The sequence below is a fragment of the Pygocentrus nattereri genome, chromosome 18 (assembly GCF_015220715.1).
Source record: "Pygocentrus nattereri isolate fPygNat1 chromosome 18, fPygNat1.pri, whole genome shotgun sequence".
Lineage (NCBI taxonomy): Eukaryota > Metazoa > Chordata > Actinopteri > Characiformes > Serrasalmidae > Pygocentrus > Pygocentrus nattereri.
Window position 1 is genome coordinate 16,324,655 of NC_051228.1, and position 27,443 is coordinate 16,352,097.

The 27,443-nt window shown below is 40.2% G+C and overlaps 1 protein-coding gene across 1 annotated transcript; it reads right to left on the reverse strand.

The window, feature by feature from the left end:
- Positions 1–26,664, reverse strand: LOC108425186 (M-phase phosphoprotein 9). Its single transcript, XM_017693652.2, has 24 exons — positions 26,578–26,664; positions 25,506–25,804; positions 25,216–25,363; positions 23,499–23,588; positions 22,722–23,191; positions 21,245–21,389; positions 20,910–20,982; positions 20,433–20,536; positions 20,201–20,323; positions 18,514–18,908; positions 18,222–18,371; positions 16,583–16,670; positions 16,182–16,397; positions 15,540–15,587; positions 14,646–14,710; positions 14,413–14,514; positions 11,410–11,517; positions 10,401–10,561; positions 8,025–8,192; positions 6,974–7,094; positions 6,753–6,853; positions 4,903–5,117; positions 1,134–1,202; positions 1–1,040 (listed from the first exon to the last, which is right to left on the reverse strand). Exons 2-24 carry the CDS (start codon positions 25,766–25,768, stop codon positions 939–941), a joined length of 3,525 nt encoding a protein of 1,174 aa, XP_017549141.1. The 5' UTR covers positions 25,769–25,804; positions 26,578–26,664; the 3' UTR covers positions 1–938.
- Positions 26,665–27,443: the final 779 nt, after the last annotated feature.

Below are 27,443 nucleotides of genomic sequence, written 5' to 3' on the forward strand. Positions count from 1 at the left end.
TTGTTTTTCCAGTATGCAGTATTTTATTGAGGATCATCATGGTGCAAGAGTAAATAGTTCCAGTAAGCTACAAGGACAATGAAATTGCCTAATTTGTTACAGTTAAAAGGAATTATTAAAATCGAAATTGTTTTTAGGTTTTCCATGCATTACAAAGGCATTCCATTCCAAGTTGCACAAAGATCTCAAAATGTCAAAAAGGGTCCGCCTTGTAAAATAGTGCGTAAACAATCGGTGCTGGTTGAATATTTTCATGAAGAGTGGAAAAGGTCACAAAAGCAATGGTGGCTGGAATGTCTAAAAGAAAGGAAGGTGAGAAAGGTAGATAAGAGCGTGAGGGTTTAGCAGAACCTTCATCAACTGAGTTATCAAGGCCTCAGAAATCTGACTTATCAAATATTCACAAGCAAAATGGCTCAACTCAGACAGCAAAAATATACACATAAAAAAAAATATGAATACATGGCAAAAACGAATAAATAAACATTTCAAGTACAGCTGGAATAAAAAACTTTTTTTAAACAAACAATGGAATGAACTGCTGGAAATTTTAGGTTAAAAAACAAGACAGAGTGTAAATGATTTGCCCATCTGGACTACATTGTCATTCATTGTTTCAGCAGCATAATGAAAAGAAAGAGGAAAAAAACCTGAATGAGTCAAGCATACAATTTTCATATTGTCATGACATAAAAAAGTACATTTTTTTTCTTTCTTTTTTTTTTTTTTACAAATCTGGGTATTATTAAAATATATACTTTAAAAACTGTGAGATTTTTTACCATGTAGTAAAACATATAAAAAATATTCTACAATAACAAAAGTAGAAATATTGAACATGTACACACTAGATTATGTACAGTGGAGGAAAAAGACTGCCCTGTATCAGAGTCAAAAGAAAAACTTCTCAATCCTCAGAACAAGAAAAAGGATTGCTGCTATATATTGGAAGAGGAGCGAAGAATGTTAAATCGTTTCAGAGTCATGCGGATGGATCCCAAGTCACGGTTCACTTTCTCCAATCGATTCTCTAACGTCACCTGAGGAAAAAGGAAATGTTTCAATTTAAACAAATCGGTTGCAGCTCAAATAAAATAAGAACGGATGGAGAGAGCAAGCTGGCCTGTCTATACCTCGTCCAGCCTCGTCTGCAAGGTGACCCTGGCCCCAGCCCCCGGAATCCGACTCAGTGCTGCCTCAATCTGTCGAAGTGAGAGAAACGAAGTAAGTATTTGGAGGTCGACACATAGCACCACTCAGCAAATTAATGAAGCCGCCAGAGTACTAGGGACAGCTGAGCCCTGAAACAACAGGGCTCCGTATTAGCACTTCTCAGCATGAATAGGAAGGAGGGGGAAGACTCGGTTCTAAAAATAGAGATTATTAACTGGAGCAGAATTCAGCACAATAAAGCCAGGTTATGTAAGGATCACATGCAGGGTGCTGAGGTGGACTGTACAGAGGGCTGATGCCATGAAGCTGGAGATCCACTCTGACCAAAAGGGCAGTAAGAGATGCACTCTGTGGAAACAGACATTCCCTTGAGCCACATGTAACAAAGCTGTTAATCGTGTGCAAACAGAAAAATGCAAGCAAAATTATGTCACTGTACGCTATGTGCAATACTGAACATTTTTGCCCAAGCCATTTCCTCAGTGTGGTCATGTGAGTTTTGAAACATGTTCAAATTGTACTGTTCATGGTAGTTGTAGTCCATCAGGTAAATTAACAGCTCCAAATTTCTGTAAACAAAGGGCCTTGCAAAGCACAAAACTTGCAAAATTTGTTTAGTTTGGAGTTAATGTCATTACAATTGGACTATATCCACTTGTTCCATACTTGAAAACTGTAAAAGTGCCATAAATGCCAGTCCATCTAACAATTGATAAAATGTTTTACAGTGCTGCTAACTAGGAGAGAAAAGCTGGTCAGCATTAGCGTACCTAGCATGATAACATCTGTTCATCACAGAACATATTCAAAAAGACAGAAAGGCAAAATTTTTTCCTGTTCAGTAGTATTTGAGTTTGTAACCTAATTAGCTAACTTAATGTTACCTTAGCTACCAGGCTACAGACCCAAATAGTGCCACACACCACAGTACAGGTTTGATGTTAACCAAATAGTGCTCTACTGAAACCAGTTAGTCAGCTGATAAAAAAAAATCTGCGATAAACAAACACACACACACACACACACACACACACAGTGGTGTCCCATTTCATAGGGCAAGATTTCAACCACTAACCCTTGTAATTCAGTACCAAGGGGTAAGGGTTATACAAAAAACAAGGGGTAGGGATAAAAAGAAGCAATGCCCAAAGACATCTTTGTCTGAGTCACCCACCCTCTGCTGTACTTATTGCCTTTTTATAATTAACTAAGTTAAACTCACTTATTAAATAAACTTGAGCCTTACCTTTAAGCAATAAACTATTTTGCATTCTGTTTTGATATCTGTGATGTAACATATGCAAATTCCTGCTGGTGTGGGTTCACGCGTGGATTTAGTCTCTGTTTGTGACCGATTTGCACAGGATCTTTGTAACTACTGTCACATCAAAAAAGTTAAAGAATTCTTAAGGGGAAATTCTGCCAATTTTCAAAACATCTGTGTTATTTAATCACTGAGCTGCCTTCAGAGGCATTCAGGGTGGTTTAATATAAAATGCTCCATTCTAGAGAATTACCAGCTCAGATTTCTTTACAGTGAAAATGAAAGGAACCAGAAGTCAGAATTTCTACAATCAAATATAGCAATTTTTTCTGCATTTCTATGTAGGCCTAAATATACATTTTATGCCAAAAGCCTATCTTAAAACTGTAATAAAATAGTGTCTCAGACAACATTCATAAACATTTAATATAATTACTTTCTGTTAGGGTGGTTTTAGAGTTAAGCTATTCAGGCATCTGGTTCCTATGAACAATTCTGACCGGTAAGTTTCTCTAGAATGGAGCATTTTAAATCAAAGCACTCTGAATGACTCTTTACATTTCAAAAATTGTATTTTGCACAAAAAAAAAAAGCAGGATTCCCTTTTACACTAATCCAATGTATATTTAACATTGTCTTTTTTGTCATTTTACATGTTGTACACTTGAGGACAGACAACAGATATTGACTTGATTTGGGCCATAGAGAAATACAACCCCATTTCCAAAAACATTGGGATGCTGTGAAAAATTTCAATAAAAACAAAATGCAATGATGTGCAAATCATTGAAACCCTATACTTCACTGAAAATGCTTCAAAGACAACATATCTAATGTTGTAGTAAAGATGAGGAGGGGTTCACCACTCTGTGAAAGACAGCACAATCAAAAGAATAAAATTTCTTAACATAAAATTGCAAAGAACTTTTGCTTTTCATCTTACAGTACATATTAACAGTAAAAGATTCAGAGAATCTTGAGAAATCTCTCTGTATGTAAGAGCCAAGGCCAAAATGGCCCGACAGGAAGCGGAAAAGTGTCCTGCAGACCGACAAATCAACATTTAAAATTCTTTTTGGAAATTACGGACACTGTGTCCTCCGGGCTAAAGACCACTCAGCTTGTTATCAGTGCACAGCTTGTTATCAAAAGGCAGTATTCATGATGGTGTAAGGGAGCATTAGTGCACATGGCATGGGTGACGTGCACATCTGTGAAGGCACCAATAATGCTGAACGGCATATACATGTTTTGGCAACATTTGTGAAACAGTGGTAAACATGCCCCCTTTCACAGCTTTTTTTGGAATGTGCTGTTGGCATCAAATTTAAAATGGGCATATATTTTTCAAAAAACAAAGTTTCTCAGTTTCAACAAAGTTTCTCAGTTGATTTGTTGCCTTTGTACTATTTTCAATAAAATATAAGGTTTAAATGGGGCGGCATGGTGGCGTGATGGGTAGCACTGTCGCCTCACAGCAAGGAGGGCCTAGGTTCAATTCCCCGGCCGGGTGACCGGGGTCCTCTCTGTGTGGAGTTTGCATGTTCTCCCTGTGTTTGCGTGGGTTTCCTCCGGGTTCTCCGGTTTCCTCCCACAGTCCAAAGACATGCAGTCAGGCCAATTGGACATGCTAAATTACCCCTGGGTGTGAATGTGTGAGTGACTGTCTATGTCTGTCTGTCTGCCCTGCGATGGACTGGCGACCTGTCCAGGGTGTATCCTGCCTTCCGCCCGAAGACTGCTGGGATAGGCTCCAGCATCCCCCCGCGACCCTGACGGAGAAGCGGCTTAGAAAATGGATGGATGGATGGATAAGGTTTAAATGATTTAGACATTAAATTTTGCTTTTATTTACATTTTGCACAGTATCCCAACCTTTTTTGGAAATAGGGTTGTAAATGCTTCTTTAAAGTTCTTTTACTGTGATTAAAAAAAATAATAAAATAAAATAATCATAAAATCTCCTTTACCACAGGATATGATGGAATATTTCCTAACATGACGGTTTGCACATTATTAACACAACCTGGGTTTACTTGTACAGTTGGCTTTATAGAAAATCAAAGGAGCCAGAATCTTACATCTGTAAAAATGAGACAGTGGGCTCAAACACACAAAAATCAGAGAAATGCTGGTCATAATTACATTACCCCTCCTCCCAACGTACAACAAATCCTACTCATATAGTACTTAATCCAAGCTGACCTGATAGCATTAAACCACTGACAATCAATCTCTGCATTGAAGTCAGAAATGAAGTTGTCCGTTTATGAACTTCTCTATTTAACGCTATGTATCTCTCCAACTGGTACATCAGATTGCTTAAAGCTTGAATAATCCAATCAAGGACAAACACATTATGAACTAATGATAAAATCCACAAAATCCAGGTAAAGCCACGTTCTTGACAGACAGACAGAGAGAGAAATATTAAAGAGATGGACAAAAGCGAAATCTAGGCACACCTGCTGTTTCTCCAACGTGAGTTCGTCAAACAGCTTTTCAGCGTCCGCTAGAGAATGAATTTGAGCCTGATAGGAGAGGCTGCCATCATCATCATCAGGGTCGTGGAGCAGCAAGACTGCAGCCTCCTGATCCTCCAAGCCCGATGAGGTGGCATTCTCCTCTGCCTCACTGCTGTCTGCTGGATCTGCTGACCCTGTGCTGGGCTGGGCATCAACTGTGAAAAGGAAAAAAGCCTGTTAATAATAACACAGTAGGACAATAACAAACATAGCTGTATGTGATACATCCTAGTCTTTTTATATGTATGTCAGTGAATATGTTTTAGGGAGATATCTCCCTTGTACCAAACAAGGGAGATCTATTCTTTGGTTTTAAAGTTCTCTAGCATGTTTGTATCTGTAAGCACTAGTTTTGACTAACTGATAGAAACGTACCAACTACCTGTCCACTAGGGAATCAATATACCAAATGCACATGAATCGTGTCAGCTGTTTCTGGAATTGTGTTCTTTTATTCTAAATAACAATCCATAGAAGCTAGTTTTAGACTTGATATTCATGAAACAGCTAAAAAGTAACCACAATGCTATACTACATCCAGTCAAAATCCAAGTGTCCACTCCAAAGTCAAACTGTACAAACAGGAATGACTAAGTCAGCCAGTCAGCTTTAAGATAAAAAGTAAGACAAAGCAACTAAAGCAGTATGTTGTAGTGCTACTATAAAAATTCACTTGTCATGATTTATTTTGAAGATGATAGTAAATTGTTAAATTACTCCTTTAACATGTTACTAAAACTAGTTAGTACCACAGGCATATTTATTAGCCTCTTAATTAGTAGCTGCAACACAACATAACAATTAACATATTAAATGCTAGTTTCAGGCCAGAACACTACTTTAATAACAGAACAAAAAATGTAATTCATTTAAAATCTATAATTCATGACAAATGTATCAGAATGTATTAATTTTGTCTATGATATAAAATAACAGATGTAAATGGGCTTGATGTCATAGCTAGAATGTGGATTTTCATCAATATAACATTGTTCCTGTTTAGTGGGAAATATTTTCAGTTTTCAATCTGAGATGATACTACCCTCAGAGGAGGAGAATATAATGATATTTATTGTTTATCATGATAAATTACATCACATCAGTAAATATCAGTTTCTTGTCAGTACTTAAGAAACACTAACCAACTACATGTATGACTACAAAGAGAGAAGAATTAGGGTTATTTAATTTGATTTAGTGCAGTGCAGTGCAGTGCAGTACAGTGCAGTGCAGTGCAGTGCAGTATGTGCAACACAGAATAAAATTCATTGTAATTACATAACATTTTTTGTATTTTTTTTTTTAATTGAGGTGGTTTTTGTCTGTTTCAACTCTTCAGAAAAAATATATTTTTTAGAGTTTCATGAAAACATCTTTAAATTTTGTGAAAAAGAAAAAGACAGCTAATTTCCCAAAGGTGTTTCACAGAGAGTTCATAAAAATTCATTCTAACGTGGAGAGCAGGATAAAGGGAAAAAAATCCACCTAAGGCCTAGTTGCTCTAAGGCAGGGGTGTCCAATCGTATCCACAAAGGGCCGATGTGGCTGCAGGTTTTCACTCAAAACAGCTGAAGCACACATGATTCTACTTCTTTAATCAGTTGGTTTCAGTCTACAAACTGCTGATCAGGTGATCTCCTGCTTTGTTGGAATAAAAACCTACAGCCACACCATCCCTTTGTGGATAAGAATGGACACCCCTCCTCTAAGGCAACCTTTAGGCTAATTTGTATTAAAATGCTTAAGATAATAAAGTGAAGATATTCAGATGAATACAAAGACAGGACTACCTTGTGGCTTCTCTGTTTGCATAAACTGCAATCTTGTTCTTGAGTTGGGCTGAGATGGCAGCAATGAGCTGAAACCCCTTTGATCAAAGTGCAAATCAAACCTAAAAACAAAGGAACAGTCTTAGGTGCTGAGTATATTCTAAAAATTTGATGAGTTATATTTAGCTAATTTGGAACTGCTAAACAGATATGAGTGGCATTCCAAAAATCACACTGTATACCTGTTATGCATGTGCTGTTGGCAAGGCAATGGACGATCAAATGCAGTAGAACAGTTTTCTGTTGGGCATCGTTTGGGACTGGACTTGGCTGAGAGTGGCTGAATCAGAGTTTCTCTCTTAGCTATCATGATGGTAAAGAAATACATAGCATAAATTTAACAAAGTTCTAATCATTCACTCAGCCATACCAACTTCAATAGAGCTGTAACAATATACTGATCTAAAAGCTGGCAGTTCAACTGCATATATTTTGTAATGTTAAAATCAACAGTTGTATGCTAAAGTTTCGTTTTAATGTTAAATGTTTGGTTCATTTTCTAAGAGAAAAGAAGTCCTTCTACATCAGTATCTTTTACAGTAAGCAAGCTTAAAATGTGGTAATTTTATGCTCATTTTAGAGCACAAATTCTATTTGTCTGACTAACATATTGGGGGGAAAAAAACATTTATTGTCTCATAACTTTACTGTACTGTTTTTACATAACTGTAAAAACCATTTCTTTTTTATGTATAGTATATAAAAATAAAACATTAAAATGTGCTAAAGTGTGTTCTCTGTAGAGGATGTGTTAACTTATTTTGACTTGGAGAATAAACAAAATGTAATTTGACTAGGGACGCCCAAACTTTTGCATATGACTGTATTATAACATTCAATAAAGTGTGCTCATAAAATTCTCAGAATATTTACAAATGTAAAATTTACAAAAAGGTAAAATGTGCTGTTCTTGTCTTTTTTCTATTACTGTGTAATTTTTTAGATGTACTTACTATGTAATACACGTGTCGTCTGTGTATTTTTACAAATTATAAAATAAACAAAACTAAATAGTCTAACTATATCATGTCATGTTTACATTTGAAGTTCCATGTTGCATTGACCTGTTTCCTAAAGAGGTTAGAGATTTACCTTCGTAGTTTTCAACAATTTGTTCAAGGTTAGCTTTCAGTGACATTTTCAATCAAGGTTTACATGTTTTACATTTATAGCATATTTAACAGTGTACGAACCTTTAACTGGACCTGTGCAGCACTTGAGTTTGCTACTCACTTGGTGTGGAGGGAGGGCCTGCCCTCTGTGCTCTTGGGGGTAGGGATGAGGACCGGTGACCCTCTGGAGAAAGGCTTCTCTGAGCCCGAAGCACAGCACTTCCCCTCTCCAGCAAAGGCTCTCTTACACTGTCTAGAAAAGCCACTGTGGGTCTTCTCCTTCCTAATCCTGCAACACAATGCAAAAAATATATACAGTAGTAATGCATCAGCAGCACCATCTAGAGCTTGAAATTTGTCAGAACACGATGGGACCTACCTGCTGGGCTTGGCTTAGGTTTAAATTTCGCATTCAGTTGCTCACAGCCTGCCTCCCACTTTTATTAGATTTTATTTTTCGACATTTCCCTCTTCTTTAGTTTTTCTTATTTCCCTCCACTTTCATTACTTTGATATATCATAAACATTTGTTATATGTTTAATGTGTTGTATATAATAGATACATACATACATACATACATACATACATACATACATACACACACACACACACACACGCACACGCACATATATAATATAATATAATATAATATAATATAATATAATATAATATAATTGAACATACTAGAAAGACAAGATATTTAATGTTCCAAAGTTGAGGAATGCTCAAAAACACCAGTTTGGAACATTCCACAGATGAACAGGTTAATTGGAAACAGGTGGATGTCATGATTGGGTATAAAGGGTGGCATCCCTGAAAGGCTCAGTCGTTCACATGCAACGATGGGGCGAGGTTCACCACTTTGTGAACAACTGCGTGAGCAAATAGTCCAACAGTTTAAAAACAATGTTTATCAATGTGCAATTGCAAGGAATTTAGGGATTTCATCATCTACCGTCCATAATATCATCAAAAGACTCAGAGAATCTGGAGAAATCTCTGCAAGTAAGCGGCAAGGCAGAAACATTGAATGCCACTGACCTTTTAACCCCTCAGGCGGCATTAAAAATCGACATCATTCTGTAACAGATATTACCACATGGGCTCGAGAACACTTCGGAAAACCACCGTCAGTGAACACAGTTCGTCGCTCCATCTGCGAGTTAAAACTCTGCCATGCAATGCAAAAGCCATATATCAACACCCAGAAACGCTGCCGGTTTCTCTGGGCCTGAGCTCATCTGAGATGGACTGCTGCAAAGTGGAATAGTGTCCTGTGGTCTGACGAGTCCACATTTTAAATTGTTTTTAAAAATCACGGACATTGTGTCCTCCGAGCAAAAGAGAAAAAGGACTGTCCGGATTGTTATCAACGCGAAGTTCAAAAGTCAACATCTCTGATGGTATGGGGGTGCGTTAGTGGGTAACTTGCACATCTGTGAATGCCCCATTAATGCTGAAAGGTACATACTTCCCTTTTTCAGGGACCTCCCTGCTTATTTCAGCAAGACAATGCCAAGCCACATTCTGCACGTATTACAACTGCATGGCTTTGTAGTAAAAGAGTGCAGGTACTAGACTGGCCTGCCTGCAGTCCAGACCTGTCTCTCATTGAAAATGTGTGGCGCATTATGAAGCGCAAAATACGACAACAGAGACCCCGGACTGTTGAGCAGCTGAAGTTGTACATCAAGCAAGAATGGGAAAGAATTCCACCTACAAAGCTTCAACAATTAGTGTCCTCAGTTCCCAAACGCTTATTGAATGGTGTTAAAAGGAAAGGTGATGCAACAAAGTGGTAAACAGGCGCCCCTGCAATCTCCCACTGTCTGTGCAGCACTGCACTGCTCCCCCATGCTGGACCTTGCGGGTGGTGGGCCCACATGGTCCCCCCACGTTGCCTCTTCAGGTTGAGCCCGGCTGGGTTACGCGGGCTGCCCGGCTACCAGGCGCTCGCCGGGGGACACTACCCCCAGGCCTGGCTCCAGGGTAGGTACCGGTGACCCTACCCTGGGCAGGGTACACATTGTTCTGTGCCCGTTTTTCATGGTGTGTTTTTTTGGATCGTGTTAGTCTGGGTCTGAGACCTGTTCGCCCTGGGAGACCGTACCAGGAGCATATTGCTCCCGACGACTTGGCTCTGAAGATCCCTAGACCACACAAGCCCTTCTGCCATGACAAGGCCCCGATCCAGAAAGGATATACTATTTTATATTATTTTTAGTTTTAATTATACATGATCTATTGATGGCTATTATTGTTGATACTCTAATTTATCTGTCACCATCAATAGAAGTATCAAGTTTTTTTAAACCAATATTTTGTTTTCCCTTCTTTAACATACCTGATTCAACTCATCCGCTACTTAATAAGCCATTCCTGAGCTGAAGTGGGTATGGTAGAGCAGCGAAAACACTAAAATGTGCAGGGCAAAATCACTCCAGGACCAAGGCTGGAACCATGAAACTAGAAGAAGGAGAAATATGCATATCCTACTGGAATAGCTAGCCTTTGACAGAGCCCGTCCCTCAGTGGCTTTGGTCTCCTCCATATGAATCAGAGCCTTCATCATGGGTGTCAGTGGAACATCCCTTTTCTTCAGCTCCTTGGCTGTGGGCTGCTCTTGGGGCTGCTCTCTCTCTGGGGGAGACAGGCGCCTAAGTAGGGAATGGTAGCCCAAGTCAGAGGAGTGCATCGTTCTCAGACATCATCTAAAATATGTAAAAGGGGAACTTCATTGATTTTTAAAAATTTCTCCATAGTTCAATCTTTGAAATGTAAACAATGTTCAGATATGATAGGAATCACAGGTTGCGATGTCTACAACATAAATATAGCTATTGTAAAATCAATTAAAGAATAGATTAAGTGACCATTATTAGTCCCACAACGGGGAAATTTCACCTCCGCATTTAACCCATCCATGAAGTAAACACCGCATACACACTAGTGAGCGCACACACACACACACACACACCACACACTAGGGGGCAGTGAGCACACTTGCCCAGAGCGGTGGGCAGCCCAATCTGCAGTGCCCAGGGAGCAGTTGGGGGTTAGGCGTCTTGCTCAAGGACACCTCAGTCATGTGCTGTCGGCTCTGGGGATTGAACCGGTGACCTTCCGGTCACGGGGCTGGTTCCCTTACCTCCAGCCCATGGCTGCCCCTATTTATTTATCTATGTATTTACAGCCAGTTAACCGGCACGTGTCCAGGTTTTATGGATCATGTTGATAATGGTAAAATACTAGTAAATCTGAAAATAAAAATATTTTTGGGGGGGGGCTTTTTAGCTGTAAACAACCTGCATGTACCTCTCTGCCCTAAACGGATTAAAAAAATACATTTTAGATCTAAACCTTACCTCATAACTAGCATAAAACAATGTTTCAGGTGAAGTCGTGTTTGTCTTGTTTTCATAACCAATTCATGTAATAACTATCTATGAGGGATCTTAATGGTCTAATGCAGTACTGATGTGACAATAGAGGAGTGAAAACATACGGTCTTCCATGTAGCGCTCCTTTGTCAGAAACTCCATTCTTTGTGCTGCATTCTACGTCACGCTGCCTTTTGCCCGGTGAAAGGAGAAGATCAGGGTGGTGGAATAAACTAGAAAGGAAAATGAAAGGTATTAGAATAAAAATATGAAAACACAATACAGTTATCCCTAAATTGTGTAAGAACTTGCCAGCTTTCAGCCGACATTAGTAGGACAGCCTACTGTCTAATATACTGTTGGGTAATTGTTAGCACAATCTAGATACCTGCAACACTGATATTGAGATGGACTGATCTGTGTTTTTGGGGCCGATACAGATTGCCTTTCAGCATGATCAGCTGACAGCCAATACTGACTAAGTGTGGGGCTGGACTACTAAGTCCTATTTACTAAGTCCTATTCTACGATTTTTTTCAGCAAAAAAATGGATTGTAAAATAGAGGGACCTTTGCTGTCTAAACACTCTCAAACTTTTTTTTTCTTTAGGGACTAAAACAGGAATACATTCTACAGAAAAGACAACATGCCACTATCTAGGATCTAGCTAAAGCTGCATGACAAGTGATTCTGCAGGCATTTCCTCAGTGGGGCATTTAATGGCTCTGCTTCTGCTTGCTCCTACTTTCACAAGTAATGAATTAACTCTGGTTAAATACAGTCACTGCAATGTACTCAAAGTCATTCAAAGCCTTTCAGCTCTCGTCTGCCATATGTTGTCTTTAGCCTCCGGATTTTTTAGTCAGCATTTGCTTGTTGTATAAGTTTCTGCTACAAGAGTTCTGCCGCCATTCAGACGCACATTTGTTTGGGATGCAACAACCACGGAGCCTGATTTTAAAATTTCAATACAGCGCAGAAAATAGAGAAGGCTCTGCTTAAAAATTTACCAAACGTTGCAGTCAATCAGTTTCTTTAAAACCCAGTCAGCTTTAATATATTTGGCATGCATTTTGGACATAAAAAATGGACTCTGTGTAAACAGGCCTTTAGTCCTGCAGTAAAAAGTCAAATGGTCTGTTTTTAAATCTGTCGTTTGAATGAGGAACTGCAGGGTTCGGTGATGAAGGAGCCTCGTGCAAGGCTGCAGCAATCCTTAATTATGGCTCTCTGTCACTGATCAACTCTCAGGATTGTTTAAGTTAGAAAAACACTGACTGACAGCTGAATGCATCCATCCATCCATCCATCCATCCATTTTCTAAGCCGCTTCTCCGTCAGGGTCGCGGGGGGATGCTGGAGCCTATCCCAGCAGTCTTCGGGCGAAAGGCAGGATACACCCTGGACAGGTCGCCAGTCCATCGCAGGGCAGACAGACAGACACAGACAGTCACTCACACATTCACACCTAGGGGCAATTTAGCATGTCCAATTGGCCTGACTGCATGTCTTTGGACTGTGGGAGGAAACCGGAGAACCCGGAGGAAACCCACGCAGACACGGGGAGAACATGCAAACTCCACACAGAGAGGACCCTGGCCGCCGGGGAAACGAACCCAGGCCCTCCTCGCTGTGAGGCGACAGCGCTACCCACCACGCCACCGTGCCGCCCCAGCTGAATGCATATTTGGGCTAATTTTTTTTTTTTTTTTTTTTTTTTAAATCAACCGATACCGATAGGATTGATCATTCCATCCTTACTAATGTTACAAAAGGCCAGAACAGGCAAAATCTCAGGAGTCCGTTTTTATTATGCAAACTAAGCACCCAAGCTTGATTCAAATGTTGCTGATGGTCCATTTGTGGGACTGGAGACACAGTCTAACTAATGTAAACTCTTTTAGTAATTTAAGCAGTCAGAAAACATTTTTATATTGACCAGCAATATTCCAGCCCTCCAAACTTACTATCCTTATCACTCATGCTAACAGACTAAACAGCTCAGTAGCATAAAGGCAAATATAGAAGAAGACAGAGAAGTACATCTGAAAACATTATTATTAAATAATAAACTGGCTTTATAAGTTGGCTCTATATGCAGACATACAGTACTGTGCAAAAGTTCCTCAGCACACGGTTTGCTTGGAAAAACATCATATCACTAGAACAGATGCAAATGAACATAAATACAGTAAAAAGTGGCAAGAATTTCTTTGTTTTTAAAAGGTACACTGATCAGACATAACATTATGACCACCTCCTTGTTTCTATGCTCAGTGTCCATTTTATCAGCTCCACTTACTCTACAGGTGCACTTTGTAGTTCTGCAATTACAGACTGTAGTCCATCTGTTTCCCTGCAGCACTTCTGTGTCTGATCCACTCAAACCAGCGCAACACGCGCTAACACACCACCACCACGTCAGTGTTACTGCAGCACTGAGAATGACCCACCACCCAAATAGAACCCGCTCTGTGAGGGTCCACGGGGGGTCCTGACCACTGAAGAACAGGGTAAAAGGGGGCTACAAAGTGTATGCAGAGAAAGAGATGTATGTCAGTATGTAATAGTAGAACTACAAAGTTCACCTATGTAGTAAGTGGAGCTGATAAGATGGACAATGAGCGCAGAAACAAGGAGGTGGTCATAATGTTATGCCTGATCTCGTAAGCTAGTTTGAAGAACAAAGGCTGGTCCTGTCTTTAGCGCCACAGGGATTTGCTGTATTCCATCCCCAGTGTACCTGGTTTAATGTCATGAAGCATTAATTAGTCAAACCAGGTAGTGGATGATAACTACATATAATGCAGGGCTGCCAGGTTTTGAAAGGGGTCTGCAAACACACTGACATATGCAAAACCAATGTGAGTTGTATTAACATTAATTGTATTTACTTTAACACTACATGTTCACACGTTTATATAACTTAATATTTTTCAGAACAAATAAACGGTTTAAGTCCCAGCTTTTAAAATAGAATATTCCCAGGTGCATAAAACTTTTGCACAAAACAAGAATGTGTCAATCACTATTTTCCAATCAGTCAACTGTACTACACTATTATGCTAATATATATGGATGTGTGTGCTCTTCGTGAGTGAACTCACAGTGCAACATAAATCGCTTACCCTGCTCCAGAAGGCTGTGAGTGACTGTGTAAAGCCTGACGAGTTCTGGCCATGTTCTCATGTTCCAGCTGTTTAACTTGTGCTTCCAGCTTGGAGATTACCCTAGAAAATATTTAAATATGTGTGTTTTTTCTTCTTCTTTTTTTTTTTTTTTAAACATTTATCCTTTTATGCCAGATTTGGCTGCTAATGCAATAAATGATTTACACCACAAGTTTTTAAATTCCATTTACCTTTTCAGTTCCGATATTTGCTCATTAGCATCAAAGAGTTTATTCTCAGTTGATACCAAATTGTTCTGTGTTGAGAAAAAGAACAGAAACACATTTACTATTTAACAACAGCCTCCATTAAGTATATATTACGGATGCATCGATACCATTTGTTTTTTTAGAAAGAACAAGCACACGCTTTTTAGTACTCAACAATATCAAGCCCAATACTATATCAAGTTACCTACTTAGAATTAAGTAGATGTTAATGTAAATTAGCTCAATGTGCCTTAACAGTTGCATCATTAAAATCTAGCTGATTTTTAATTATATGCATTAGCTAGCTATGCATAGCTAGTTCCTTCTTTGAAAAGCACTTCTATACAGCTGTAAATTTAAACCCCGATTTGCCTCTCTCAGTCTCTGCAGCACAGTGCCAGCAGGAATCACAGCTGAGGCTAACGCATCTGAAGGTCCAACCTGTGGAGTTTTACGTCTTAAGTATTTTTGTTTGGCTGGTTAAGCTGTAGTTGAAGGTCCTCTAAATCCAGAAAGACACTGATTTTAGAAATCTTGTTGTTTTGGGGACTTGCCCTGTACATTTCAATAGGCAGACAGACAAAGCCTACACTACTACTAAACTAAAAGCCTTGCGATGATGTACACAGTAGGATAGTATGGTCACTGTACACCCCCCCCCCAATGTATTAACATTTATACTTGCAGTTATACTGGCATATTCAAACTCTGCTAGGAAATGTCCACTTTTTGCCTCCATTTGGCCGGCCTACATATCTCCACTCATACTAGTTTAAAGTGTACGAGAACGAGAACAAGCACATGAGCATGATATCGGTACCAGTATCAAAATCAATGCATCCCTAGTATATATTCATACAATTTACATTTTCTTACCTTTACTGCCTCATGATCATTTCTTAAGGAGTCATATTCCTGAAGCAGCTGAAAAGAAAAAAAAAGAAAAAAATCTATGAAATCAAACAGCCACAAGAAAAAAAAAAAAAAAAAAGGACAGCTGTCTTCATAACATGTGTCAGTTAGAGGTATAACGGTATGTGTATTCATTCCAAACAGTCACAGTACAGATGCAGTTGGGTGCATGCAGTCGTATGGAAAATAACGAAAGGCATGTACGAAGATTAAGGGTTAAGAGATTCACCACAATTTGTGGTGTTTTCTCTGCTCTTAACTAAAAATTCTGAACCATCAGTGTACACATTAAGTAATGGTAGTGACTTTAACACACACCTCAGGGGTGACTACACAACACCAAGAAACTGTAACTTGCACTACTGTCTGTTAAAAAGAAATAAAAAAGAAACCTAGCCTTATGCATTTGGGTGTGTGTGTTGCTTGTCTCCGCTGGACCAAACTCACACTGAACCGTGATGCCCAAACCGCAGCGTCAACTGAACCAGGACTTCTGCATACCGTTACACCCCTAATGTTAGTGGTAATTAATTATGAAATACCACAATCCAAGTATATAGTCTGAAAAATGTTTTACTATTTAGTTCAAGAAACAAAGTCACTCACATCTTGGAGCATCTTGTGTTCTTTGTTCATGCGGGCTTCTTTCTCGTCCACCTCCTTACAGGCGTTCTGCAAGGCTTCTTCGAGGTGCCGCAGACGGCTTCTCAGTTTGGTCACAGTGTTGTCTTTTTCCCTTCCACACTGCTTAGTTTCCTCCACGCGCTGTTGCAGAGCCTGAACCATGGAACTGGCTGCATCATACCGCTCAGGCCACTCCGTCTAGGTGTTAAACAAAGCCTTAAGATTAAAAACACCAGTCTCAAGAAGTGAAAACAAGCAGGTAAAATTTTGAAAAACAGAAAACAACATCTGATAATGTTTACTTGATCACTGCATACCAAGTCACCATTTCTGTTGAATTTGAACATAACTCAAGGCTGTTGGGGACAAAATGTGACTCATACCAGCTGTCTCTCCAGGTGCTGGTTTCTTGTTTCCAACTCTCTGATCCGCACACTCGCCTCTGTAAGGGCTCTTTCCAGATGCTCGCACCTGTCAGGGGCCATCGAAAGATGTAATAAGTCATGACACACAGTATTCTATTGCTAAAGGTACATTCTCCACAATTAAGGCTGACAAACATCAGCGAAGATGCACATAAATGTATATATGTACATAAATGTATATATACACACACACACACACACACACACACACACACACACACACACACACACACAACAAGATGCAGAGAAGAGTTTCATGAGTAAACACTGCTCTCAGAGGCCACAAAACCTCTTTTGTATGTTGAGCGTATCTGAAGAGCTGTGCATCAAACAAATGCTGATCCACCCATACAGCAGCCCTGGGGGTGGGAAAAGACCCAAATAGACATCTGAAGTCTTGCATCACATCCGAGACTCTTAAGAACTCTAGATCTAAGTTAGTTTTCTCTAGGACAGAATATCGAAAGTCGCTGCATTGTGTACTGGGGTAAACTTAAATGCTCCAGAGGCAATACATTTTTTCCTCTGTACACCCCCCCCCATTGTGTCATTGGATACACTAAATTAGGTCATTTAACAATCAAAGTACAAATAATGCTTCATATGTGACACTACTGCTCCTCCACACTGAAATGATGTTGCATGAAAGTACATCTAGTATTAAAGTTCACCTTTATTATATACCAACACCAGCTCCTCAAACTACACACAAGACAGTTTACAAAGCTTACTGATTTGCATGGGGTATTTTGGTGAAGTTGCCAGTTTTATGTTGCCATTTCATTACACAGCAGTATTAGCTTTTTAGTTTTGTCTTGTAGCACTATACATATTTTGCTTCCTTAACATCTTTGTTATGCAGAGGATATGGCAAAGTTCAGAGGAAAAATGCCTGTATGTCAAAATCAGATTTGGAACATTTCAGTTTTAGTCTCAAACGGCATTCTTTCCATGGCAGCTTCCACCTGGATTACTACAGAATGAAGACATGATTTCAGAGGTCTATACTTGACCAAAACCAGAGCTAGCATAAAATCAAATCAAGTATTTTGAGGCATGTTTATAACCTCTTCAAAACCAATGAAGTAAGCATTTATTCTAAGAGAGCATGAGGAATGTCCTGTGGACTCTCCCTTCTAGGGTACACATCCACATTATTGCACAGTGTGGAAGTATATTGGCAGACAGCTACACAAACATTTATGAACAAGTATCTGAGTGATACTTTTATTAATCCCACAAACGGGGAAATTCCACCTCCGCATTTAACCCATTCGTGAAGCGAAACACCACATACACACTAGTGAATAAACACACACACTAGGGGGCAGTGAGCACACTTGCCCTATCCACGGCACCCGGGGGAGCAATTGGGGGTTAGGTGTCTTGCTCAAGGACACCTCAGTCATGTGCTGTCGGCCCTGGGGATTGAACCAGCAACCTTCCGGTCACAGGGCCAGTTCCCTAACCTCCAGCCCACAACTGCCCCCAAGATATGCACATGCAGAAGTATAAAAATCAGCCTTTACACCTCAATCCTCCAGCATACGTCACCTATTTTGAGTAAGGATTTTGTTACACCACTGTTATTGCTAACCTTTCTAGCAGCATGCGGTTGCTTTTCTCCATGTCCAGGGGCAAATTAACCAAGTCCAGCTTCTCCTTCAAGGTGCTAATCTCCGCTTCATAGTACGCTCGAAGGTCTGCTATGTGCCGTGCATGCTTTTCCCTCAGGTTCTGTCTCAACCTGGGTAGAGAAGGAAAAAAATTGTGGAAGTAGTTTAGATAAAAGTAGTTCTAATTTTTGCTTTATGTACAAATTATACTATGCACAGAATAACACTACAGGGAATGTGGTAATTACTGAAAGCAAAAGCAATGATTATTACAATGAGAGGACCACCGGGTCATCCAGAGATGTTGATGATTTCAGTTTCCGGGGAATTGGAGACGGTTCCACTCTGGCCTGACCTGTGGGCCGCAGTGTCACTGTGGCTGTGTGGCTGCCCTCGTCCTCGCTGTTAGCCAGGTTCACGGTGCGGAAGGTGGGGGAGGTAGGGCTACAGACCATGCCTTGATGGGCAGAAAGGCTGCTAGCATTGGACAGACAGTCAGTGTCTGTGTGGCTGCGCAGGGCCATGGAGTCCGGGCTGACAGGGGCACCACTACTGGTACACGGTCGTGGCTGGGCGTTAAGTGAAGGGCTGCTGAAGTGCGAGGGTGACGTGAAGCCTGATGTACGGTCTGACTGCCTTACATGCAGTGTGGGGTCCAGAGCCAGCACCTGAGACATGCAGCAACAGAGGGTAGAATGGGCATCAATTTACATAAAATCTGAATATCTGAATATTTGTTCATCATCTTGGAATTTTATTATTTAGTCTTTAGAAGACTTTGTCTTTTCTCCAAGATACACAGATTTTACCCTTAACTGTGATACATTTACTCAGAAAAGTCCTTTAGATGGACGGTACTGTTAATTTACAAAAATGTAAAAAAAAATATGTATTATTAAAAGTCATAACGCATTATTTAAATCATTGTTAATTATACTTTGGAAGACATGAATAATGATAAAGAGCTTAGGACAGTCCAAGGTCTTAAACTCTTCTATGTTCTTCATGGACTGTTGTGGTTTTTGCTTTTATACCCCAGATACTCATTGAAAGCTTGTGTTTCCTTGGGATAGTCACATCTTGCCCCATGTTCGATTGGATTAACTGATGGCAACACACACAGCAAGCAGGGTTTCTATATTTTTAACTTTATTATTAAAAATGCCTTTTGTAATGTTCTCTCTGTTACATAGGTGTAAAACTCAGAATTGGGCAAGTTAAGCTTTCAGCCTGACTAGGACAGGATCTGGACAAACACTTTTGCCACCTCAATGCAAGCCCACCAACTGACAGACTACAATTAAATTCAATGTGAATACATAATACACCTTTAAAACTGGTTATAATGGCACTTACAGGCATGTATCTTGGAAATGTCCTTTCACTTTAGAAAGAAAGCCTATTCTAAAGTTCTACGTTTACCACTCATAACTAGTCCAAGTTAAAATGAACATAAATGCCATGAATGCGGCTAGCGTTGACTCAGCGTACCCAAGCAGCTCTCAAAAGCCATCGTGCATCACACTTTCTTAGAGAACAAATAACAGGTCGAGGATGTTTGCATATGGTAGAGCGTCATAGTTATGTTATCATCCTCTCTGAAAATGGTCCCAATACCAGGATCTTTAGGTCTGCTTCATTTGTTAGCTGGCCTATCTTGCAGAACCAATTGCCCATTGTTCCCTCATGCAAACTCAAAAGTATTCTTCAACTTCAACTACAAACCTGCTTATTAATATAGGAACTGCTGTTTATTGGAAATTAAATAAAGCTGAATCTTTTATTTGTCAGTTAACAATTTAATGGTTAATCATTTTCTTCCCTGTTTCAATTCACTGTTAAATGGATTTGGAGCAGAATTTTCTTTTCTTTTTTTTTTTTAAAATACTACTCTTTAAAGTGACCCAAATAAATTAAGCTAAGGTGTGTAACTTGGTTTGGGAATGTGCTCGGTGCTCACCTGAGGCGAGGATGCATCAGAGTTGATTAAGGAGTCCCACTCCTGTCCTTTGGGGTCTGCCTTTTGCTTGCTCTGGTAGATCTCTCTCAGAGACAGAGATAGTCTGGCCTCATCCGCTAGAGGCTACATGCAACACAGACATGTACAGTAAACACTCAGGAGAATTGAGCATACAATGTAATAGACCTTATATTTGGTGCTGTATCTCATATGAGAATCTTAGATCAGTTACCTGGCTCAGAGACATGTCCTGCATAAACAGGAGAGAGTTACTTTCAAAACTGTCAGGTAGAGGGCGGTACAACTCACTCTCATCCAGCTTCCAGTAGGTCAAACCTTTGGGAAAGACATTAATGCAAAAAGGCAGGAACATGCACATACCACAACAAAAAACACAGCTGCAATACACTTATAAACTTTGAGGCCAAATAAAAAAGGTGTGGCCATTCATACTGCTAAAAGCACTTTACACTGTTTCACAGCGATGCACAAATGGTCAAAGATGACCATTACAAACACCATAATACGTTTGAAACACTCACTGATGAGTGACTTAAAACATTAAGTAATTTCTGCTTATTAAATGTATGCAGGGTCTTTGTAGGACCAACCCCTGAACAGCTGGACATTAGAATCTTTCTATACTGTTCCCACTGAAACACATCTTGTCCTTTGGATAAGAGCTCCATTCGTTTTGGACAATGATTACCTGAGGCTTCAGACACTAGGCTGTCACTTCTCTTTAGAGGAACAGGATTCAAGTGGGCTGCAGTGCATCCAGGCTGAAAGAAAAAAAAAAAAAAAAAAAAGACAACTGGACTCAAGGGGGACAGCTTTATACGCACAGACCCAGATTTTTAAACCTCCACACCGTACGATTACAACACAAAGAACCAGCTAACAAGATTTGATTCTCCATATGATCAAACTCATGCTTAAAAAAAAATAAATAAAAGAAACAGCACCAACCTCTCCTGCAGTTGGTACACATTCGGAAAAACACGCAAAAGAAGACTTATCCTAAAAGGTGCAGTCTTTGCTTACATCATCCATATTGTCCTTATGTTCCTCGGGAGGACCACCTGGCCTGCTCTCCCCTCTCCTCTCCATCTGCGGTGATCTGTTTTGTGCCCGTTTGCTTTTCCTTTGCCTGTGTTTTTGCTTCTGAGCCCAGGAGGTCAGTGGTTGACTAGAAAGGTATAGAAAGAGAAAAGACCAGAAAAGATATTGTCCTTTAATACAGAAACATGAATAGACAGTCCTTAAACTTATAGTCAACAGTTTATGAGGTACACATTATGTCTACAATCGCTGGACATTTTGTCCCGTACACCTACTATACAGATAATGTAATTACCACATAATTACCATCTGGACCAGCTTTTAATTTTATTTAAAAAGGGCCCATACGGTGGAAAACATACTAAATAAATACAAAATTTTACTAAATAAATGAGTTATGTACTAGGTAAAAACTTAGCATTTCAAAAAATATTAAATCCCTAATCCATACAGGCCACATATGGAAACAAAGCCTGCTATATACACACACACACACACACACACACACACACACACACACACACACACACAGCACAAAACTCATAGTTATATTATTAAAATAGCAGAGAAAGCTGTAACAAAACAGCTTGTTTACTTCTAAGGGATAAAGGTTGGAAAATGGTCATTTAAGAATGAATTTTTACTACTCTTGCTACATAAAACCTCACTAACATTATACGTGGACCTTAGGAGCTAAAAAATAGAATGCACGAAAATGGATCATCTGTAACATCAACTATATAATGTATGGACAGCACGCAACACTGAAGCTCTCGATGTTTGGTTAAAAACCAAAATATTGTGAAACCCCTTGGCATTCTTCTTATGAAGTTTGACCATTACAAGCTCTGCCGGTGAATAAATCTCATATAACAGAGTTTCTTTGTTATATTTGCACATACCCCAGTTTTCTTAGGAAGAATCAAAATCTATGTTCTTTCCATGCAGCATTCAAAGTAATCATACATTAGAATAACTGTTCAATGGGAACGGCCAAGAAAGAATCCAGTTTGACATGCATGGGTTAAAACGTGACATAAAATGGAAAAGATGCACTATACCCTCTAAATGCATACCTGCTAAAAGGAGTGCACCAATATGAGAACTGTGTTGTTATGCCTATATTTTATATTTTTCATGTACATTGCTACTTACGCTGAACGCGTGTTTAAAAAGACTTTGTTGTTTTCAACTTGCTGATCTAACACCCTGCACTTGCGAGGCCCTAAGCTAGAGCCTGTATAGCCTATACAATTAATTAGGCCATGGATGTGGGTGATAAATTGTGCAGTACCAGGAGGGCTACTGTAACTAGATGCCTACTACCTATATGCTGGTTGGACCTGGTAAACAGAGCAAATGAGTGTAGTCACAAGGTATGTGCACCTAATAACCCGGCTACTCTGTTTACTTGAGTTGATAAAACCCTTAGGGTTACTTCCATGCAAGAGAAACCCACCTGTTTAGTCTCTGCTTTTCAGCAGAGGGACTTGGCACAGTTGAGGCAGTTGTGTGAGGTGCATTATTGGGAGGTAATATTCTGCTCGGTACACTATCCTGCCCATGCAGGCTGGTTTCTACTAAGGGCAAATGTTGAAGGCTGCAGTCTGGCTGTTTGGGGGACCAAGGCGCCTCATCCTTCCCCTCTGTCGCACCTGGTTCCAGTCCAGCCTCCCAGGCAGAAAGCGTACCATAGCCACTGCTCAGGACAGTCACCAGCCCTTCATCTGAACTTTCTTGTGGATTGGCTGCGAGCTGCTGGGGAGACAGGTGTCCCGGAGCTGGGGTAAAAGTCTGGCTCCCGCTCGTTAAGTTCACCGGAGGCTCTGAAACCTTGGCCTCACGTGGGGACGAGTCTGAGGGGTGTGTCTGTGCACCACTTTGCCGGTTCTGTAGCTGCACTAATGCTTTAATCTCATCCTGGATGAGCTGTGAGAAAAGAGCACAATGCACTAAGCACATTTCTCCTTCTATACTGATTAATGGCTTCATTTACTCTAAAAGACAATTAGAAAAGCAAGGTAGGGAAGCTTATAGCTTTCTGCCTGCATAAGCATTATGTATTGCTTCAAACTTAGGGCAGTATAAAATCATCTAAAAATAATACACCCACACTAAAACTGACAGAAGACCCCATTCGAGCAAACACACATACACACGCCAATAAAAACACATGCTAAAAAAATAGATACATACTGCACAACCTGGTATTGTTCCAATTCCTTCTTTAACTGACCTGTATTTGGCACTGATACTGTTCTTGCTGAGCAAGAATTTGTTCTTGGTATTGCTTTTCCACCAGCTGGAAGAGATGCAGCCATCTACCCTGTTTGACAAGAAAAAAAAAAGTTGATGACACATCAAATACTTTTTTCTTTTCATTTTTACAGTAAAGTACAGGTGTTAGAGGAGTACTTCACCCCCAAAATGCCAACACTCAATGAAAGTTATTCTGTGACACTAGTGTTAATTCATGATTAACATTATTAGTATTACATTAGCATAATCTAAAGGTGTCCTTAGTAACAGTAAAACATTTAAAACCACAACAGAATGCACATATTACACAGAGATTCTATAAACGTGCAGTAAATCACGAGAAACACAAGCTCATCTTCCTTTCTGTTATTTTACTGATAGAATAGAGAAGATGTGGCACATGAGTAACCTGATCAACTGACACACTGATTTTACAATGCAGTGTTGAATTTAAATTTCACTGAGACCTTTTGTTATCCATGATCGAGAGTTCAAAAGAGTGCAACAGGCCATAACTCAAAGTGGACAGCAGAGCTCCTGAGTCCTTGTGATAAAAGAGGTGTGCTAGACCTTCTCCATGTTGAGCTGCTCAACAATGCTGAATGGCATCATGCTTTGATATATTAACGGTAAAGCATAATATATAATATGATACATGACACATAAAGACATTTTCAGAATATCAGTCAGTTTTTCAGACAAGGATTAAGTCTAGTCCTAGACCACACAACATTCTGAAAGGAGTTTTTCCACTGAAAGGAAAATGTAGTCCAAGACTGGTCTTAATTCCTGTCTGAGAGAAAAGGCCTGCATGTGTTATAGATCAATGAAAACTTTTGTTTTCTGCTAAATAAATTGGAAGAAACTCAACATAAATTAAACAGCTACAATAATTAATAGTTTAAGGGGGAACACAGAAAAAAAATTCAACAACTGGTAAGAATAAATTAATTCGAAAAATAATAATTGCATAATAGGCTCACAGCTAAGTAGCTAATTGCTAGTATGCTGTTACTATACTTTGGTTATTGTGTACAGACTTAATTATTACACATTGGTCTTTATCACACATACAGTCATCTATTGTCTTAAAAGTACGGATTATATCCATAATATACTCAGAAATGCATGTTTTGCTCATTTATCAGAATAATAATGCTGCCACAGCTGGGTGTTCAAGCGGGCATTACTAGGCTCGCTCTCTTTTGGGGTGCAGTAGAACAGCCTAGCCAACACGGGCATGTGGTAGCTGATGTACAAAATTAGCAAGCAGTAGATTCTTCCAAGCCCACTGACCAGTAACTCAACAGGGGCAGTTTGCACTGTGTGTTAACGAGAGACCTATTTAACACATTTGGTTAGTCTCACTGTTTAATATAAACATGCAAATTGTTGTACCAAACCAACTACTTTTGTAAGGTAACATTTAAGCTTAAACCCTCTGCAGCTTTGACGATGCATGCCATTTTAACATCACAGTCAAAGTGACATTATCATCTCACTTGTAGACTCCATTGGGGTGCAGGGGGATCAGCTGTCTGTCAGCGAGGCTGCTGCTGTTGCTGCTGCTACTGTCAGCTGGAGTCCTGGGGGAGGCCCCAGACGTTGACCCAGACATCTGTGTTGCTGGCTTTTTCGTAACACCACAGAGAACCAAAATGCTCTCTCTCTTTCTCTCCCAGCACCCTACTTACCTCACAGTTCTTCCAAATCTCAGGGTCCGTCTCTCCACTGCTCTGGATCTCATGCACCAGGGCACGGAGTGTCTCTAAAGAACTGGGGTTGATGAAGGGCAGGCTTCTCCCTGAGCTGAACTCCTCTTCAGTGCGAAGACACAGATTCCTGCAGCATGTGATATGGAGAAGAAGAAAAGCCTTTTTCTCCCCAGTTTAACTGTGCCTGAAGAGCATTCAACATGTACCAGAAAACAGAAAACACAAAAACAAAGACATCCCAAAGAGCAAGGAGCCACAAAGCTACAAACCTTATTTTGTGGGAAATGTTGCATGCTGGTGTGCCTGAGGGTCGACTTTTCACAGCCCCTTCAGCAGCCTGGAGGAGACCCTCCAGGGTCTGCACTTGGCGGGCCGCAGGGCGCTCCTTCTCAGGAATAGCCAGGCCCGACACGGTGTCCTCGGAGGAGACGATGGAGGCCTCACTCTCCTTCCCACCACTGGCACTAGTGTGGTCATGGCTCAGAGCCACGGAGCTGGACACGTCCTCAGAGATGCTGTCATCTGTGGACATGCTTAAGCAGCCTGGCTAGAAGGATGCATTTGAGACCTGCCAAACAAAACAAAAATAAGCTGCCTGCACCTTCTACAGCACTAACTATAGCAGCAAGAATGTGACATTAGATTAGAACAGAACAGTATCCCACACGAAGCAGCTTAAGAAGTAGCACAGAAAAACTACTTTCATTCATACACATCAGGTAAAACGACAAGCGATTTGCTTCAGCTCTGAAGAATGAAGAGCAATGTACTGCTCCAGCAGCAGCAGTAGGTTACAACACCAACAGAAGGACTGTTGGAGGAGCAAAGTAGGTTTTTGCGTCAAAATGGTACACAAGGGACCAAATTGAGCATTGAACACAGTCCCTAATAACAATAAGAAAACGATATTCCCACTGAGCCAACTCCAAAACTTCATAGTTTGAAGACATTCAAGTCCTAGCTACCCAGCTGAAATCCACGGGCTACGCGGACTTGCAGCCTATCCAGCCATTATTCATCCCCATACAGACTGTCCAGCGGAACAGAGCTGAGTCCCTGAAGGAAGGCTTTAGCGCTTCAAGCGCTGGAAGCTCTACAGCTGAGCAAGTACAGAACGGCGATGAAGCTAAGAAGGGAGCTAACCAGCTAATGTTTGCTAACGCGCTTCCTTTAGCGCGCTAGCTAACCTTAACTACCGCCACAGAGACAAATGTGAAGACAGAGCTCACCCTTGCAGCCACGACCACCTATTGATAGCGTGGCTTAGCCGCTAAACCACAACAGCTCCGAATAAACCAAAACTCATACAGTTATCGCAGAAGTGAAATAAGCTAGACTCACTTGTAAACTTGTATTGCCACTTCTCCCATTTTGACGTTTCACCCCTGAATGCGCTAACCGATGTCCCACTCCTAAATGATTCGTTCTTTTGAACCGGTTCTTTTAAGTGAAACGTCCGAACCGATTCAAGATGAGTCAAAGTGAATGGAACTTCATTTTGTAGCTTTCGTCCGTTTAACTGACGACGGCTTAGAATAAATTACAAATACGATTATTTTGTTTACAGTTTACCTAAAGTTACACACCAATTTATTAAGAACAACTTATCGCGTTCGCTTCATTTTTATCTGTAGAGTGTTTCTGCCGTCCTCTTTCATTTTGCCTTATAGGTGTGAACAGTGCGTTATGTTTCAAGGTGGATTCCTCAGAGTTGTTTTACACTTGAATGCAGAATTAAATAGTTGAGATCAAGTTCATCAAGAGTAGTTTGGTGTGAAATGCTCTGTTGTAGAGATACTTGCAGAGTCAGAATTGTTCACAGCGGTGGTGACAGATTTTAATGCTCCTAAAAGTTACACAGAAACTTACACGAAATGGTTATGAATATGGCTAAGACATTATTTTTATAATCGGTTCCCTTAACTCCGCGACCCTGACGGAGAAGCGGCTTAGAAGATGGATGGATGGATAGATGGGTTCCCTTAACTGGTTTTGGCATAAAGCAAAGTACTTGCATGTCGTTGTAGGCCAAAATAGTCCCCAAAAAGAAACGTTTTTATTTTCAGATATTCTGCTTGTCGTTGCCATAATTACGAATAAAAGCTTAGAAGACATGTGTAGGGTCACTGGTCACAAACAGAGCAGCTATATTGGCATTTTCCACATTGCAAGCCCTAAAGCCCATCAGCACCACCAGTCAATGACTT